General features: G+C 39.3%; 2 protein-coding genes across 3 annotated transcripts in view; one reads left to right on the top strand and one right to left on the bottom strand.

The window, feature by feature from the left end:
* The window catches only part of dhodh (dihydroorotate dehydrogenase), a 54,474-nt gene that overhangs the window by 18,916 nt on the left and 18,144 nt on the right, over positions 1–17,414 (bottom strand). The gene's annotated exons all lie outside the window — the stretch shown is intronic.
* Positions 11–16,927, top strand: LOC108889704 (trace amine-associated receptor 13c). Its single transcript, XM_018686314.2, has 3 exons — positions 11–3,640; positions 11,557–11,922; positions 12,393–16,927. The coding sequence occupies exons 2-3, from the start codon at positions 11,622–11,624 to the stop codon at positions 13,295–13,297; spliced, it is 1,206 nt and encodes a 401-aa protein (XP_018541830.1). The 5' UTR covers positions 11–3,640; positions 11,557–11,621; the 3' UTR covers positions 13,298–16,927.

Genomic DNA, 17,414 nt, shown 5'->3' with positions numbered 1-17,414 from the left:
TGGATTCAGGAAAAAATTATCTGTGATTAAAATGTGTGGCACAGGTCTCTTGTGTGAAAAGGGGAATTCAGCTCAGTCTGTAAAATTACAGTTCTGTCCAACACCACAGCATAACTTGATACTGTTGTTACAGTTTGATCCTGTTTTAATTCATATTCATATATAATTCATATGAGCTGAGCTCTGCTCAGTTCAGCATTTTTTTCTTTTTATTGTTAAGCTCAGTTGTGAATACTGTTTTAATTGTAAAGGATTTGAGGTTTTGCAAATTAAATTCATTCAGTCAGTGTGTTTTATAATTGTGCAAAGCAAGACACTGACAGCTTGTACTGTTTGCATCATAGTTTACTAAAAGTAAACAACATGGACTGATTCTAACATTTTAATCTCATTTGGATGAGAAAGTAATGATATTGCAACACACTGTGCTGTTTGATTTGTTATAACAGTAAATACAGAATGTTGCTTCATTCAATTTTTCTACAGGGAACATAAACACACAACATGTCATCAAATAGTTAACTGTGCAGCAGCTAACAGCCGTATGTGCCGCAGGGAGGAAAGTCCAGCATTACTGCTTTGGGTATTTACAAGAGGTCACAGAGATGTTACAGAGGTTTGTGACTATGGCAAGATATTTAATTTCAGAGTTTGCTGCCTTAATTAATTTTGCATCTTGAATTGCAGTGCTTTAGGGTTAGGGTTAGGCATTATTCCACATGCAGCAAGTCAAACCAAATGATTTAACATCAATAGTCAAAGACAAAATTAAAGAAAACACAAATATAGCATGTCCAAATATGTGTTTGTATTTAAATTAGAACAGAATTTAATCCTCCTTTTGCCTTCCATGCAGTCAGTAAAAGATGTTGCCACATGTAACAAGCCTGAATAGATCGATTTCAGATTCATATTTTAGACTTTAAAGTTAGTATAACTGAGCAAGAGGATTTGACTATCGAGCTTTGAGAGGCGATTTCCTGAGGGTAATCATTTTAAGCATATAATTGGATATGAAAATCCTGAAAACCAAACGAAGTCATTTCATGGTGGCAGTGTTACTAAAGCTTTACTGTACCCAGTGACCTGAGGCAAGCGCACTCTTAACTGGATCAGCCACAAAAGCTGTTCATTTAGGAAGCTCTTCTCTGAAACTCAGCACTTAAACCTCACGGTCATCATTTCATTTTAAATCCACTGTGCTTCAACACGGAGCCAAAATAATGCTGTTGCAGGAGGCGCAGACTACACAGATTATGCACATGAATTTCTAGAATATTAAAAGAACATTTTCTAGATATCTTTTGATATTAGCCTGCGCCAACTGAAGGCAATGTCAATCAGTTGGTTGGTCCACTATGTCCAGACACAAGTATCTGATCAACTGTCAGATCAGATACTCAGAACACAAACATTCATGCTTCCTAGAGGATGAATTCTTTTGACTTTTCATCTTTCATTCATCTGATCAGGTCAAATTTTTCACTTTTCCAAGAAATTCCTCATGTTCCTCTCAGTCCTGCATTACTGAGCTGTACTTTCTAACTAATATGTGATCATGGGAAAAATTATACCTGCTAACATCAACAAATTAGCAATGTCATTTTGAGCTCATAAGTGTGCTGACCAATGACAAAAAGCACAGCTGTGCCTTAAACTGCAGCCTCACAGAGCAGCCAGGCTGTAGACTCATGTTTACCTAAAAGTAGAATTTAAAGACCCTCCCAGTCATGTTTGAAGACTCTACTTTGAATAATAGTTTGTGATTGATTCGGTTTTTCCATAAAAAAGTTTAATCATCTGGATATAAATTCCAAATTGACCTCTATGCTTCCTCCATGATCGAAAAATCCAGAATCTATAAATATACAATTATTTTACTTTCATTTCAAAAATCTATTCTCAGTGTATATGCAAGTCAGAATTTTCCACATCACACCAGGACTGGCTTCCAGACTAGTTGTGATGTCTGGAATAATACTTGCAGGTGGACACTTTAAACTCAGAGTTTAGGTGAGCACAGAAAAACTTTCCCTTTAGCAGACAAAAGGGAAAAGAGAGGGCAAACTCTGCACAGACATCATTCTGCACAGCCAAGGCTAAACATCCAATATAAAGACTAAAACACATTTTTTGAGTAGAAGGACGCTTTGAATAAACCTTTATTCTAAAGTAATCTACTGCAGCAATTATTTCATCTGGGAAAACAAGTTACCGTCCACATGATAAATAGTGCAGAGACTGACAGAGAATTCGTTCAGGTATATGCTGCCTTTTCTGCTTTGTATTATTCATAGCATGACTTCTACCACAGCTTATACCATACTGTTTGGCAGCAGGCTATAGATATGTTGATCTGACTGTGCTGTAGCATTACAGGACCAGTCACTCAGACTACAGGGACCACATATGTAATCAACCACAGGCCAAGTTAAATCTTGCTTGGAAAGCAGAGTCAAACAGCCTGCAATCTATGCCTTACTGTAACATGGAATATGTCTTAGATTTATTTGGCACATTTACAAAACCCTTGAGGATTAGGTTACATAATGCTGCTCACCATGTACATTACTGTTTACTCCTTTGCTCTGGACTCATCAACATTTACTCAGCATTTCTATCTGAGAATATGTGTTTCAATTTCCATTTCAATTTCAATGTCTTTGCTGTTTAATGACCTCAGCCTGGTTCAGGGAGATTCTTGTATATTGACAAGGCCAGATCTGTGATCTGTCCTGCAATGTGTTGTCCACTGTTTCCAATCAAATCTGAGGGCAGGGGTCTCACTTGAGTGCTATAGCCTCTGCTCCCTGGGGTAAACAAAGAGGATGGGATGTGACCCGTGTGCCAGACACGATCAAAGCCGTGCACACAGGCCAAGGCCATCGGGGGCATAACTCAACAAATGCCCAAGAGAGAATGGATGCATTTTACCCCCTCTCATACTGTAACAGAGTCACCTCTCATTAGTACAATGTAATATCGCTCTCTGACTCTATTTCCATCTCCGTCTCTTTCATTCAGTATGTGTTGCTTTTACAACATAAAAGGCATAAAGAAAAGGAAAATATTCTAAAATAGTTGAATAAATACAATGAAGTGTGAACTGAAAACGAGAGTTTAAGAGTGCATGAGAGATGTTTGGAGAGGTAAGGAACACAGGGTGAGAGGATGAGTGGAGGTTGGAGAGACACGTCAGAAGGCGAACGTGGGAGGAAAGGACGAGAGAGGAGAGTAAAATACTGCTGTGGACGTTACCTTGAAGCTCTAGGGGAAGAGTGTGTGCATGTGATAAAGACTGCAAGCCGTGCTTAGTGCGAGAAGGGGGTGGGGGGTGGGGGGTAGTGAAGTGGGGACTGGAGGTTGAGCGCTCCACAGAACGAGAGAGAGGCGGAGGAGGGAGAGGGGAGAGGCTGAATCACAGGGACAGAGAGCTGGAGAGAGTGAGAGGCTTTGTGCTTTATGTGTGCCTCTCAGGAGAATGAATGATGAGAGGACTACAGCTCCACTTTCTTCTTCACTAGAGGATTTTTAACTGGATTTTACTTCCACTAAGTCAGCGTCATAACACTGGATTGTTTTCCTATTGTCAACCTCTGTCTGCATAACTACTCTGTGGTCAATGACAGTGGAGATGCCGGTAAGATCAACTGTTTTATTATTTATTTTTCTATGTTTCTGAATGTATGTGTGGAATTATATGGCAGCTTTCCATAATAAATACCACATAAGGAAATGACATTTACACTTATGCATTTTTATTTTCAAACTTCTGTTTGAGCACTGATTGAAAATGTGTAGAACTGCACTCCCTGTTCATTTGCATATGAATAATTATGCTAATTATTCTTAGCATGCTAAACTCTTACTGCTCTAAAATCATAGTAATTTGCAGTTTGCAATTAAAAACTGACAAGTACTTTTCATATTTGCAGTAAAAAGTTTCTATATTATTGTTTTACATGGAATCATTTTTCTAGGGGTGTTACAACAAATTTAATTACTACTAAGCACAGCTCTGTAGGTCATCAAAATATTTAAGTGACTCATGATTAATACGCTCTCTAAGACACACACATTTATATGCAAATCCCGAGGAATGCAACGGGAAAGTGTTATTTATAATAACTCTGGAATGTGTTCTCTAATTGGAATGTGTTGTCTCTTGCTGCACACAGACATCGACTATCTCACTCCTTCATGAGCCAGGACACACAGACACACTTTGTCCTGTTGAATTTGAATTCCAGTTTTCGTTGCAATTGTTCATAAGGAGGCTATTTGAGAAAACTGAGCATAACAAGTGTCCTAACCAAGTGCAGCAAAATAGTTCATAACATTGTCATTGTTTCTTAGTTGACCCAAGATTTAAAATCAGTTTGGGGAAAAAGTTTCCTGTTAAACTTACGTCATATGAGACTTCATGAGAGGACCACTTCAATTAAAATAAATTTCAACCTCTGATCAATATTCAAAATTGTAATTTCCAAGTCAGAAATCACTTAAAAGGATCTCAGAAAATATGAGAGTGAAACTGTGAGGTGGATCCCTGCTTGGCGTCTGATCATTCAGGCATGCAGCAGCTGTTGGCTGAGTAAAGTGAGGTGGGTGTGACGTCCATTAGCAGTGTGTAATTTAGACTGGGAGTCACTGGAGACAGCACATACACATACACACAAATGCAGAAACACATCTACACTGGCATTATGCTTCATTTATTCAACAGTAATCTGTTTACGTTACAGTCTGCTAGTTATTGTGCTATTATTTAGTACAGTATGAAGTACAATAATATATTTATCAGGTAACTATATGTATGTACAAGAGACTTGATACTGAAATTAATTAAAATATATCTACAAAATGGAATTTTAGTCAATTGAAAACTTCAATGTTTTTCTAAATGGAATTTGTAATATTAATTGATTGATTTTTTTTCTCAATTTTTTATATTATTGTTGTAAAACATCAGGCATGGCCTGGGAAGAAGGGTGTATCTTTATATACGTATCCATAACTATAAATAAGTTTATATATGATGGCTATGATTTTAAATACTGGCCTGTTAAATAATGGTTCATTGGTCAGCCCATTGTCAGTGAAAATGCAGTGTTATTAAACAGTATGCAGGCTGTAAAATAAACTGGTCACTTGTTCACCTTATAAGTGTATTATGGTGTAATTTCAAGGTACATTTAAGTTCATTATTCTAAATTATAAAGTCCAAGTGCCACATGTAGTTTGATGTTTTTCGAGGACATAGCTGTGGTGAAAGGACATGTACATTTAGTCTGATTGTGACAGTACTGTTTATTCAGTACTGGGTAGTTTTTAAAAAAGTACTAACAGAGTAATTTAGTCATAGGTTTGAAAATATTTTGATGATATGTTTTGAAGTAGTTGGGTTGAGGATTTATTCAGGCTATAAATACTGCAGTAAAATTACAATCAATGGGAAAAACGAGAGAGGTAAAGTAGAACTACTGTTGGGAGGCACAGCAAGAATCAATGCAGCTAGGGAAAACTTTAAAAAGAAACAAGAACAAAAATATTCCCAGTTGTAAGCGAGACACTAACACAGGGAAAGACAACAATAACAAGACAGTAACACTGGTTATGTGTTTGGATCTGTGTTTGTGTGTGTATGAATGTGTTGCTTGTGCACTTCTTTGACAACCACAAGGGAAACAAACTCAGACAGAATGACAGGCCAAGATGTGAAGAGAAAGTCGTCTTTCTGCTCATGTGCTGTGGCAGTCGGCCTCAGGCGGGTCTGAGCAAGCCTGTCCATTATTACTGCACATGACCCCTCTGTGCATTGGGTGACCTGGCCTGAGAGCCCTCACCAAGTCCCCACAGTCTTCCTACATATGCCTGACCTGTCACTCAGGGACACAGCCCTGTCAAAGAAAATTCACTGCATGCATGAACAGCAATCTAAACCTAAATGCAGTCTCCAGAGAACAATGAACTGTAGACATCATTAAATGGGACCCTGTTGAAAGCAGCTCATTGCTCTAGGGATGTCAATGTTGGTTGGTTTGACAGTTGGTCGGTCAGTCCACCACTTCAAACAGTGATACCTCAACCCCTATTAGATGGATTGCTATGAAATACTGTACAAATATCCATGGTCCCAAGTGGACAAATCATACTCACTTTGGGGTTCACCTTGAGTCTGACATTTGTGGTTCAGAGTGAAATGTTTGCTCATTGACTTCAAGGCAATCTCAGTTCACTTCAAAGGTAGTTCAGACTTCCATAAACACAATCAGTGGATCATCATGATTATTTTTCCTCACAATTGCTTGCAACTACATAGCTTCTAATTCTTCACCAATAAGGCAGGTCTGCAGTATTTCACTAAAAAACGCTGTTTTAATGCAATTCAAGGAGATAGTGTTGTTAACCAATAGGAATTCAGTGATGTGACTGCTATTATCTGCACCATATTTCTTCTCTTCACACACCAACCTCCATTCAAGCCGTGCATTCATTCACAAGTGGTATCACAATCCATTTACAACCCTCAGTTTGGTTTGCTCCGAAGTTTGGGCAAAGCCATTTAGCTTCATGTAAAGTAATCCACCTCCCACCCTTTCAGAAAACTTAACTTGCATTTATTTGCAAAAAGTCAGTAACAGAAATCACCATACCCCCACCAAAGTGGCTCCTATGATGCTTGCACACACATGATTGCAGATTCTGTTGGGTCTCTTAGCTCAAGTGATGAGCTAATCTACTGCACCTTGTGTGCCTGTTATCAGACCTCCTAGCAGGTTCAAGTAATCCACTCCAGCAATCAACATTTTAAGAGGCAGACATCACACATTAATATTGTTAACTTAAGCTTTATGTATGGTAAAGTAAAAGTAAAACCATGACATATGATATGCACGGGTTTTTAAGCCTCTCCATGTGGATGTGGAGGGAGAAACATCATGTGAGGCAGATATTTTGCAAAGGGACACTCTAACTACTCAACTGCTACAATTTCTGTCAAAATTCATACTCCATCTCTGAGTCATATCTCAGTCATTTCTAAGCAAACAGACATGATACACCTATTTTTAGATTCAGTATGACTTACACTTTCTGAGAATATCAGTACCACTGATGTCCATTGTGCATAAATGTTCATAGATTTACTTGGAAAGCATAGAGAAAGCTACGTGTAACTCCAGAACAGAATCATCACATTTTTAAGTTTGCTGTACATCAATGTGTACACTGCAAACAGGAAGTGTTAAAAGCTAATTCAGCATACTGTTGTAGCCCACAGCTAATTAACTGACCCCATAGCAACATCATACGTCCTCTTTACATCTCCCAAAGCATTATGGGAACCTATGTTCCAAATCTTAGAGCATTATTGTCCCATAAATTGAAGTACAACAAAATCATATTAGGAGGGATAAAAAATCAATTACTATTATTTTTTTCATTTTGCACAATGAATATTTTCCTACATGGAGATTGTTTTCCTCAAACAGCCAACACACAAACACACACCCAAGATGATGAACCATCATCCAGCCTTCTGCCTTCTTTTGTTGCTCAAGAAATGTCAACATCTAGATGTAGGACATGTTGTACTGTGTGGTATTTCATTTTGCCCTCGCTCAGAACACAGGTAGATCTCCCAATTTCAACTGATCGTGAAGATGTTGGGATTGTATCTCTCGAACACTAGAACTGTGTGTGTGAGCGTGTGTGTGTGTGTGTGCGTGCGCTGTTTTTGCTGTCAGCTGCTTGTCTCACTACGCCTGAGGTCTTGCCACAGGGAAGACTTCCGCCTGTCATCTTCACTCAAGGTAAAGGCAAAAAGCCCCTTAATGAGGTTCATCCTCTATCGTCCCAAAAATAATTTGTCTATTGTTTAACCAGCAGTACCACCAGATAAATTGAAAGTAAAAGAATTGCTCCGTCAGGACATGAAAACAACTGCCTGAGGTTGTTGAAAATACCATCCATTTTTCAAGCCAGGAGCGTTAAATGTGTATAATTTAGACAGTTGGTTCATGATTTATCTTTTGATTTTCCAATTATATTCATTATCTGGCTGAATGATTCACAGACATATTTGTATGTAATCCGCTCATGAAAGACTGAAGCGGAGTCAAAGGATAAACTATGCTTGACGTTGAAAAATCTCATCTTTCCCTCCCACCCTTCTTAAGTATTTCAGGTATTCAGATTCTTTCACAATGTTAAAACTCAATGGACACTGTTGTAAATCTTGGCCTTGATCACTGTGAGTGATGACATTTTATCATTGCTGCTGGAGGCGAGTATTACTGTCACAAGTGTGAAGTGAATGCCAAGGTGCAGTGCAAGGCACAGAGGCAGATGGATTTTCTCACAATGTAACTTTCACTAAAGATAGAGTGCAATTCTGCAAGACCCAGGATTACATTTTCTTACAGTATATCTGAATATTAAAATGCTAATGACTCCTTCAGTATATGTGCATAGTAACTGCAGCATGGTTAATGTATAGTAAAGGATAGCCAGCTAGAGGCACTTGAAAGATCTTTGGCAGTGTTTAGATAAAAGCCATGCATGTAATAATATATCAAATGATAAAGTGAGAGGAGTTGCTTGTAGTTCTGATTATCACCTGAGCTAACTGATGAACACAGAGGAACATTTAGCAGCTTAAGAGCCAGATATTTCCTTCAGGGGCTGACAGAGGCCAGAAACAGCAAAAACTACCTCACAACCCCAAATTAATCTAGGAGAGGAAAGGAGTTAGACCTCAAACACCTTCATCAAATATACAAGCCCAGTTTGTGGCAAATGGGAGAATTATCCCCTCAACACTTTCCTGTATATTGAGGGTTTTTTGTAAGGTCAGAGGAAATCAATATTTAAGGGGAATTTTTTTTTTTTTTTTTTTTTACACATACAGCAGTGGGGTCTGTGGGACCTCCAACGATGAGGAAATACAGCAAATTTTAACATAACACAAGGGTTCACTCCTCTGGGATCTCAGCTGTGCCTGCACTGTATACAGATGCCTTTTGGACAACAAGGCACAGAGTCTCATATAATTCCATGCTGTGATGTCTGAAAGCTAGCATGATGACCAAGTAAATACCAAGCGCACAGTGTAGAATAGTATAGCTGTTACAGACAATAGTATCAATCAGGCAATCAGGCAGTCATTTGACAGTCTCTCTGCTGGAGCCGCTTTCTCACCTGAGGCAGAAACACGGCCAACTGAGATTCAGGCTGTGTGCTCATTTCAAGACCATGGACTGATGAAAGTGGGCAAGCTGGATGCAGAGGTACTGGGGCCAGAGGGGTCCTCTGGGAAGCTGAGGAATATGACACAACTAGAGTACAAGAAAGAAACACTGGACATGGATAACCCTGCTTCAAATAAATTACAGTTATATACAACTAACGTGCCCCAGAAAATATATTTAGAAGTTAATTATGTTTTCTATTAATATAAAAAGGAAATGTTAATTTACATATTTACTGTCAATAATGAAAAATAAGGAAAAAGTTCACTGACAATGAATTTAATTTGTTTTCCACCAATATGTTTGATATTGCAGTACAACATCTGATTGTAGTGACTACAGTATTAGAAAACCTGGTTAAGGTTAATGTCCACAGTGACTTGAGACACAACATGTTTATATTTTCTAACCACAGTCTTTTCCTAACCTCAACCAAAGCTCTTCTGTCTCCTAAACTTATTCCCGGCAGCCATCATGTCTGTCAGCAAAACGTAATTGAGACAACAATTTACTAGTATGTACACATAATTTTTAGGAGACAGGGTTGCCACGGAAGAACTGGAGTCAGATGAAGGAAAATCACTGAAGAGAGCTTGAACACAGGAGAACCAGACTCATGAAAACTGAGCTGATGAGAAACCTGGAGCCAAGAATGCTGGGAAACTCCAAGTGCTAGGAAGATTGGGCCCCTGAAACTCAATGGTGATTTTACAGACAGACAGACAGATTGAGACCACGGGGATCCGACACAGCAGAGCCACTCAGAAACTATAGAGGACCACTGTGGTAAATACAGACAGGAAAGCCCTGTTTTCTAAGCACAGCGGGACAAAGGGAAGCTGTTTTGCCTCGAAAACCAGAAAGGTTACAAACCAGGGTTCTGAAAGACATTGTGACTAAAGTTCAATCTGGTGCTGGTACTTGGTTGCTCGTCTGCATACTCTATGGTCTGCCAAGAGATCATTCATTCCTATAAAAAGAAAGTATGCTGAGCATAAAAAAAGAAATTAAAATAAATAAAGACTTAGGAGAAATGTCATCAACTGACCAGACAACAGGGGATGTACAAACCCTGATAATAAGATGAATTTATAATTTACTGAGGTGATAAAATTGAATGTCATCTGTCATCTGCATTTGTGCAGCTCAACAAGTCTTTCATCCTCTAAGCCTGTTTCCAGCCAGTGTAAATGAATGACTACTGAATACTTTTTATAGACACTAGTCTAATTTGCGCTACATTAAAATATGATACAGAAACAGTTGTGCTGATAATTCCCAATGTGTTTGTTTACCATCCACATCTTTGAATTTACTTTATGGAGGGAAAACTGATGAACGGATTCAAACCAATCAACCCTAACAAGTTATGAGGGCTGACAATGTTTTCATATACAATTCCTCTGGGTCTTACTTAAATCCTGAACAATATACTGGTCACAGAGCACGCAAGAACAAGTGTTGAGAGTGACAAGTGTTTTTCCTGCTCTTCAAGATCTCATTATTCAGAGGCGAATTCTCTGCTGATAAATCTCACAGCTGTGATGTTTCTTTGACTCTGCGCTTAAAGCTGCGGTGAGAACATGGGATTTAGTTTGGTTTTGCTCTGGTCTGAATATGTCCATTCCTGTTACCCTTTGTTTTCTTGGATGTGTGTACCTTCTTGCTCTCCAGCCCAGTGAACAGCATAAATGATTGAAGGACCCGCGTATTTAGTTGTCAGCTGAGAGAGACATTTGGTACTGAACTTAGAGTTTCTGCATGGGTACTGACAGCATCGAGGTGCTTCCAACAGTGTTAGGGCATAAAAACAACAGCATGCAACCAGAACACACAAGTAAAGGAAATCACCGTCTGTATGCAGTATGCATCAAAGACTATATAATGTAAGAAAATTCAGTCCTTTATCTAAAACACTAGGATAGGATAAACTGCAAAGCAAAACAACATACATATAAATGAACACCCATTGCATTCAAGACCTTGCCAAACAAATTCACACAATGGCTAAACCTCTATGTACTTCATAGTATACCGAGGTTTTAAACCTTGTGTCTGTGGCAACATTCAGTCAACCAGGACTGATGGGTTTGCCAGAGCTGAGGAGGGGAGCAACCGAGGCAGTGGAGATGGAGTCGGCTGCAGCAAAAAGGAGTATGGTGGAGCCTACGGTGGAAAAACTTAGAAGGAATCCAAGAAAAGAGATAAAATGGTACCAGAATACCGCGAAATCATGCACACTGCTTGCTATATTTCTCTAGTTTGCACAAATGATTTAAAGGTGTTCATTGGTATTTTTCAACAGGACAGTTTCTCATCCCAGGACATGGTCTCCTGAGAAGCCCTACCACTGACACATCACAAAGATAAATGAGTCTATCCTGCGCCATGACTGCTCTGCTTCCCAACATCAGCGTCCCCGGGAGTACAGCTGTCCTGGTGGCGACCACAGACGGTCCTTTTAACCTGACTGCAGCTGCTCAGGCAGGACTCGGCTCAGGCCAATCACTAGCCCCTCTCTGTACCCTCTGTTGCTGTGGGTTTGTTAATCGCACCTTGGCAGTGGTGTTCATGGTCAGCCTGGCATTTGCCATCGTGGTAGGGAATGTGGTCACGCTTACTGTCTTTGTGCAAACAAGGCAATCGAGAACGCCGCAGGGATATTTGAAAGGTAAATGTTGTGAACCATTTTGCCACCCAAACATTTTCGTTTTAGTATTTCACTGAGAGAAAGTAAATCAGTGTTGAGAAGCCTATGTATTCTACAAGCAGCAAAGTCTTCCTGCAAAGATTTTACATTCACCAAAAATTACTTAATAACAAAATGGAAATTCTATAAAATTTATTATTGTTAAAGAAAAGAAAAGAAGAAGAATTTATTAACCTGACTTGCTAAGGATTGAAACTTGAAATATTGTTCATATGACTTTAGTTCTCACATTTTTTTTTATATAAATACATAAAACACAAGTTTAACATAATGAAGAATTGAAGTTGAAAGTTTTTTTTACTGCTCTAAAAAATTCACAATACTGCCCTTTTTTCCAGTGGTGAAATTTTAACTAAAAGAGCTGGAAGTGTTTCAACAAGAAACTAGCCTGAATGCATCCCCTGAGCTCTCTTTTTCTCTCTTTCTGACAGTGTCTCTGGCCATAGCAGACATGATGGTCGGTGTCCTCGTGGTCCCTTTCTCCGTCTACACTGAAATCTCTCTGATGGTGACGAGTGCTCCTCCCATTTGGTACCAGGGTAGTTCTACTTCCCCGGCCTCCTCCTCCGCCCTCGGTGGACTAGTGAGCCCCTGGCAGCCCTGCATGCTGATTGGTCCCGTGTTCGCCGGCTGCACTTTTGTCTCCATCAGCACCATCTTCCTCATGACCTTGGAGCGAAGTGTGGCCATCCTACGGCCACTCCACAAGGACGCCTTGGTGACCCGGAGACGAACTCTGCTCTTCATCCTGCTCTCTTGGGCTGCCAGCTTCCTGCTGGCTCTCGCGCCTCTCATCTTCAGCAGTAACTTCACTTTGGAGTACAACGAGTGCAGTCGTATGTGTAACTACACCCCGCTACTGTTTGGAGGCCAGCTGCCACCTGATGCCAACATTTTGCTGTTATTCCCGGCATTTGACTTCACACTGCTCGGTGGCACGTTAATAGTTAACATTGTGTCTTTCACTAGCATTCGACGGTACTCCCGCAAACGCAAACTGCTCTCAGAGGGGAGTCTGAGTGATGGAGGTGGAGGTGGAGGAGGGGGAGGGGGAGGGTGCCCCCACAGGCCCTCCTTCTCAGACATTAAAGCTGCCAAGACAATTGGCATACTAACATTTGCCTTCACAGCATCCTTCTCTCCCATCGCAGTGTTTGTGCTCGGGAACGTGGTGGGATACACCTGGTGTAACTTTTCCTTTTTTGCCTTCTGGATCCTCACAGGAAACAGCTGCTGCAATGTTATCATCTACAGCGTCAGGGACCACCGCTTCAGGAAGGGTGTGACCCTGCTCTTTCAGCGAGACCAGTCCCCCCCACATGGCGAGAAGACTTGAGGGACACATCAATTCATTCAGTAGCAACAAGCTTATGTTTTGTGGCTGTTCCAGTAAATTTGACTTTTGCAGAGCAGGCTCATTCACTAAAGCCCACATCCCAAACTATTTCTGTAATTTAAATGTAAACTCCATGTGAAATGACACAATTTAAATTTTTGACCTCCAAGTCACATTTATTCGTTATCTATGCATTGCATGAAAAAACAGCTTTCAGGATTGGACTAAACACATATACTACAGGTCTTGAGGGAAAGGGCCATTGGCTGAATAAACTGCATCCTCTCACCTGGTCTCCTTGTATCGCCTTCCTCTATCATCAAACCTCTTTCCTGAAGCACTACAAATGAGAGGGCTTTTATGAGCCCTTCACTAACTTCAGGATCAAACCTACTGTGTCTCCAGGGGGTGCACAGGCAACCACAAGAACCACAGAGTTCATGTTTTATAGTGGGTTTATCATTTATCAATTTATAAGGGGTGACAAATTTGTGTGTTTAGAAATCTTGCCACTGCCTCCTCTTTGGAATAATGTGGATTACAAATGTTTTGATTAAGGGAACACATACATTTATTTTTGAGCATCTATAATCTGCCTCAAGTATCAGAAATGCACTTTATTAGTTACTGTGTGAGCCATTTGCATTGTGCCATGTGTCAGCTAATGTTAATTTTGTACAAATTTTTATTTTTGGCATTTTATAATACTGGTTATTTTTTGTCTGAGCAAATGTGAATTAAAGAGAATGATCTGTATATTTATTAAATCCATATAGACTAAATGAATGGGATGCCAAACACAGAGATTTAGTATGAAAAGCATTATGATTATAGCAGACCCTCATACTGTGCTGGCCTATCTTTTCAGGGTATAATGTATTTGTAACATGAAATGATCTCATCAGTGTGTCAGCTATTGCAAGTCTTGTGTATTGTTTGGAAATCTGTATTGTTCAAATTTGATAATAATATATATAAATGAGGCTGAAGAGCATTTCACAGCATTAAATGCCTATATTTTCATTCATGATCTTTTTTTTTTTTTTCATTTCATGTCATTGGTAATGATTGACAAACCTTTGATATGGTAACAATTCAGCAACCACATCAACAAAAGGGGGAATCTAATAATAAAGAAGTTGTTTTTCTTGCTATTACTTGCTCTAAATTGTTTCCAGATTTATTTTGTGAATATATAAACATTATTCCTACAGTAAAAGATAGTAAAAGACAAAAACATTTTGTCCTGTTTACCATGAAGTGCCCATTAAAGGAATAGTTTGATGTTTTGTAAAATGTGCTTATTTGCTCTTGCCGAGAGTTTAATGAGAAGATTGACATCAGAGTGATATCTGCCCATTACATATGAAGCAATTAGCTTAGCATAAAGACTAGAAACAAAGAGCTAGCCTGGCTCTGTCAGTAGGTGAAAAAAAAAGCTAAAGCTCACTGATTAATATGTAATATCTCATTTATTTAATCCTTTCAAAACTAAAAGTATATTGCAGCAACTTCTTTGAAGTCATAACTTCACATGACCCACGTAATACCACAAATCGTTATTTTTTATAGCAGCTGTAGCTTCATATTTGCCACACAGACATGAGATCAATCTTCTCATCAACCACCCAGTGAGAATGTGAATGAGTGTATTTCCCAAAATGTCAAGTTATTCGTTTAAAGCCAACGACTGACAATCCAGTGCATGTTCATGGAAGCATTTTTTTTTTTATATCAAGGGTGCTGTGATGTACTGCAAGTTGACCCAATAACAAATATCAGGGACTTTAATGGTCAACAAAAAGAAAAAAAAAAAGTAATATGTTAATATGTTGTGTGCAAACTTCACTGAATGAATGAATACCTTACATGTACAAACTCGTACAAGCGTTTTCCACTAAAAACTGTCATGATCATGGAAAAGTTTGAAATCTGCAGCATCCCAATCATCGTTGGTTCTGTGTAAGAAAACAAATGACTATTATTGTGCTGATATTGAATCACTGTACAGAGTTGTATCAGTAGTGCATAATTCATCAATGGTGACTGCATCAGATTTGGTAAAAATAAATGTGTTTGGGAACATTTCAATTGTGAGTTTAATGGGGTTCAGTGTGACGGTAATGCACTCAGCTCACTGCTATAATATTCAAAGCCTCAGCAGTTACACAAGCTGCTGGAAAACCACTTCAGCGTTTCCCCATTTACCTTAAGTATTATTGGCTTGCTCACACTGGGATCAAATTTGTCAAGTTATGTAATGTGGAGGAGAAGGAGCCACAGCAACACCACTGGATAACCCAGCATGACAGGATCTTCTGAGAGTGCACAGGTAAGAAAGCAGAGTGAGGTCTAGTATGTTGTCTCATCTCTACACTGAAACATCTAAAATAGCACTGTTTAAGCCGAAAGACACAGAGGAGACGATCTCGAAACCTACTGACCCAATTTGTAATTTGAGGAGTGTGCGAGTTTGCATTTTACATTTACTCTGTTAGAGAGTGATCTCCCAATCTGAGAAGACATTAGAGAGCAAGATGAAAGGGGCGAGAGGCTGGCGGCTAACGTCAGCAGCGATGTGATAAGAGGCGTACTCAACCTCCAGATGCACCATGAAATAAATGATCTGACACTTGCCTGCTCATGTGACCCAAGTCCAAGAATGAGAGACATGAGATGGTCAGAAAGAGCAGGAGAGAGAGAAAGAGACAATAAAAGACAGAGAATACATCATGGATCCTCATATCAACTTATATGTCACTTACATTTATCTGAACAGCCTGATTTGTATTGGCAGACTCATGAATCAGTGCATTATATCCTTACATTAACAGTCATTTGAGGGATTATGAGTCATATTCTGAGAGCATTGTTCACTGTTCAAAGGCTTTTATACACAGCTGCTGTGGCAGTAGACTGACTCACACAACATGCAAATTTTCTGTAGGACGATAGCAACGTTCCAAGATATATTTTGATGTACACTGACTCCATGCCTGACTGGGGATTTGTCTCCAAAGCATCAAAGTCCATTTGTAGTTATTGTCCTTTATATTTTGTTACTGTCTGTAAACTTGACAAGCAATAAACATGTTTTAAGCTGCATAATCTCACAATACCAGCCATTAAAATTACAACAACAGTGAAGCAGCTACTGTGTTTGCAGAGTTGCTTCATTTCCTTGTCGGCTAACCCTGGTGCCTAATCACCATTTCTGAATATAAATGACAGAACAATAAACAGTTTGAAGTTTCACCATTTGTTTGCATGCAATCTGATTCTACCCCATCCACCATCCACCTGTCATACATGTCACCAAGTCTAAGTTTATATCTTAACACTGGCTGAACTCATCAAATGCAACTGAATATCTGACGTCAGACTTTTCAACACTCTTGACCCACATCTCCTACATCTAATGTGTGTATAGTACTAATTTGCAACATGATACAATTTAAAACCACTGCAGGCAGCATGTCAATCATGCTGCCCAGGTGCCCCTGCATGTGTGTACTTGTGCACAATGCAAACAAAATAGGGACTAGCTTGTAAAACTTTGCTAAACAGCACTACTAGTGGTCCAAAATTCCACAGGGTACTTTTAACATAACCTAACTATGTTATGCAAAACAAACAAAGCAAAGGAAAGTAGCAGTATATGAATTTAATCTCTAGGAGACAGGCTGCGTTAAACTGAAGAAGCAGCTGCAGACTCACTCACCTGTGTAAACTGGGAATTAGGGATCACAAACCATGAGCTAAAAACCAGGCTGTTGTCACAATCAGATTCACTTACAGCACATGTGTGTGTGTGTGGTTCCATGACAAAAATGTCACAATAACATAAAATGCAAACCAGACTTTAGATATTGAGGGATATAAAGAAGAATCAGTTGATTTAGAAGCTGCACCTAAAACAAAGAACAAAGACTTTCCCATCCAACCCAGTTAACCACTCACACAGCCACTTCAGAGGCATTAAAAATCCACTTTTCATACTGAATGTACTTGGCAAACAAAAAAGGCTGCCACAGCCCTGTTGAGTGGAGGTGACTGTGTCGTAACAATGTGCATAGTTAATATAACGCCATGTGTAACAAGCTTGTGGCTGACAACA

This window comes from Lates calcarifer, linkage group LG2, assembly GCF_001640805.2.
Source record: "Lates calcarifer isolate ASB-BC8 linkage group LG2, TLL_Latcal_v3, whole genome shotgun sequence".
In the NCBI taxonomy this organism is placed as follows: domain Eukaryota; kingdom Metazoa; phylum Chordata; class Actinopteri; family Centropomidae; genus Lates; species Lates calcarifer.
This window is presented reverse-complemented; position numbering and strand designations above follow the sequence as displayed.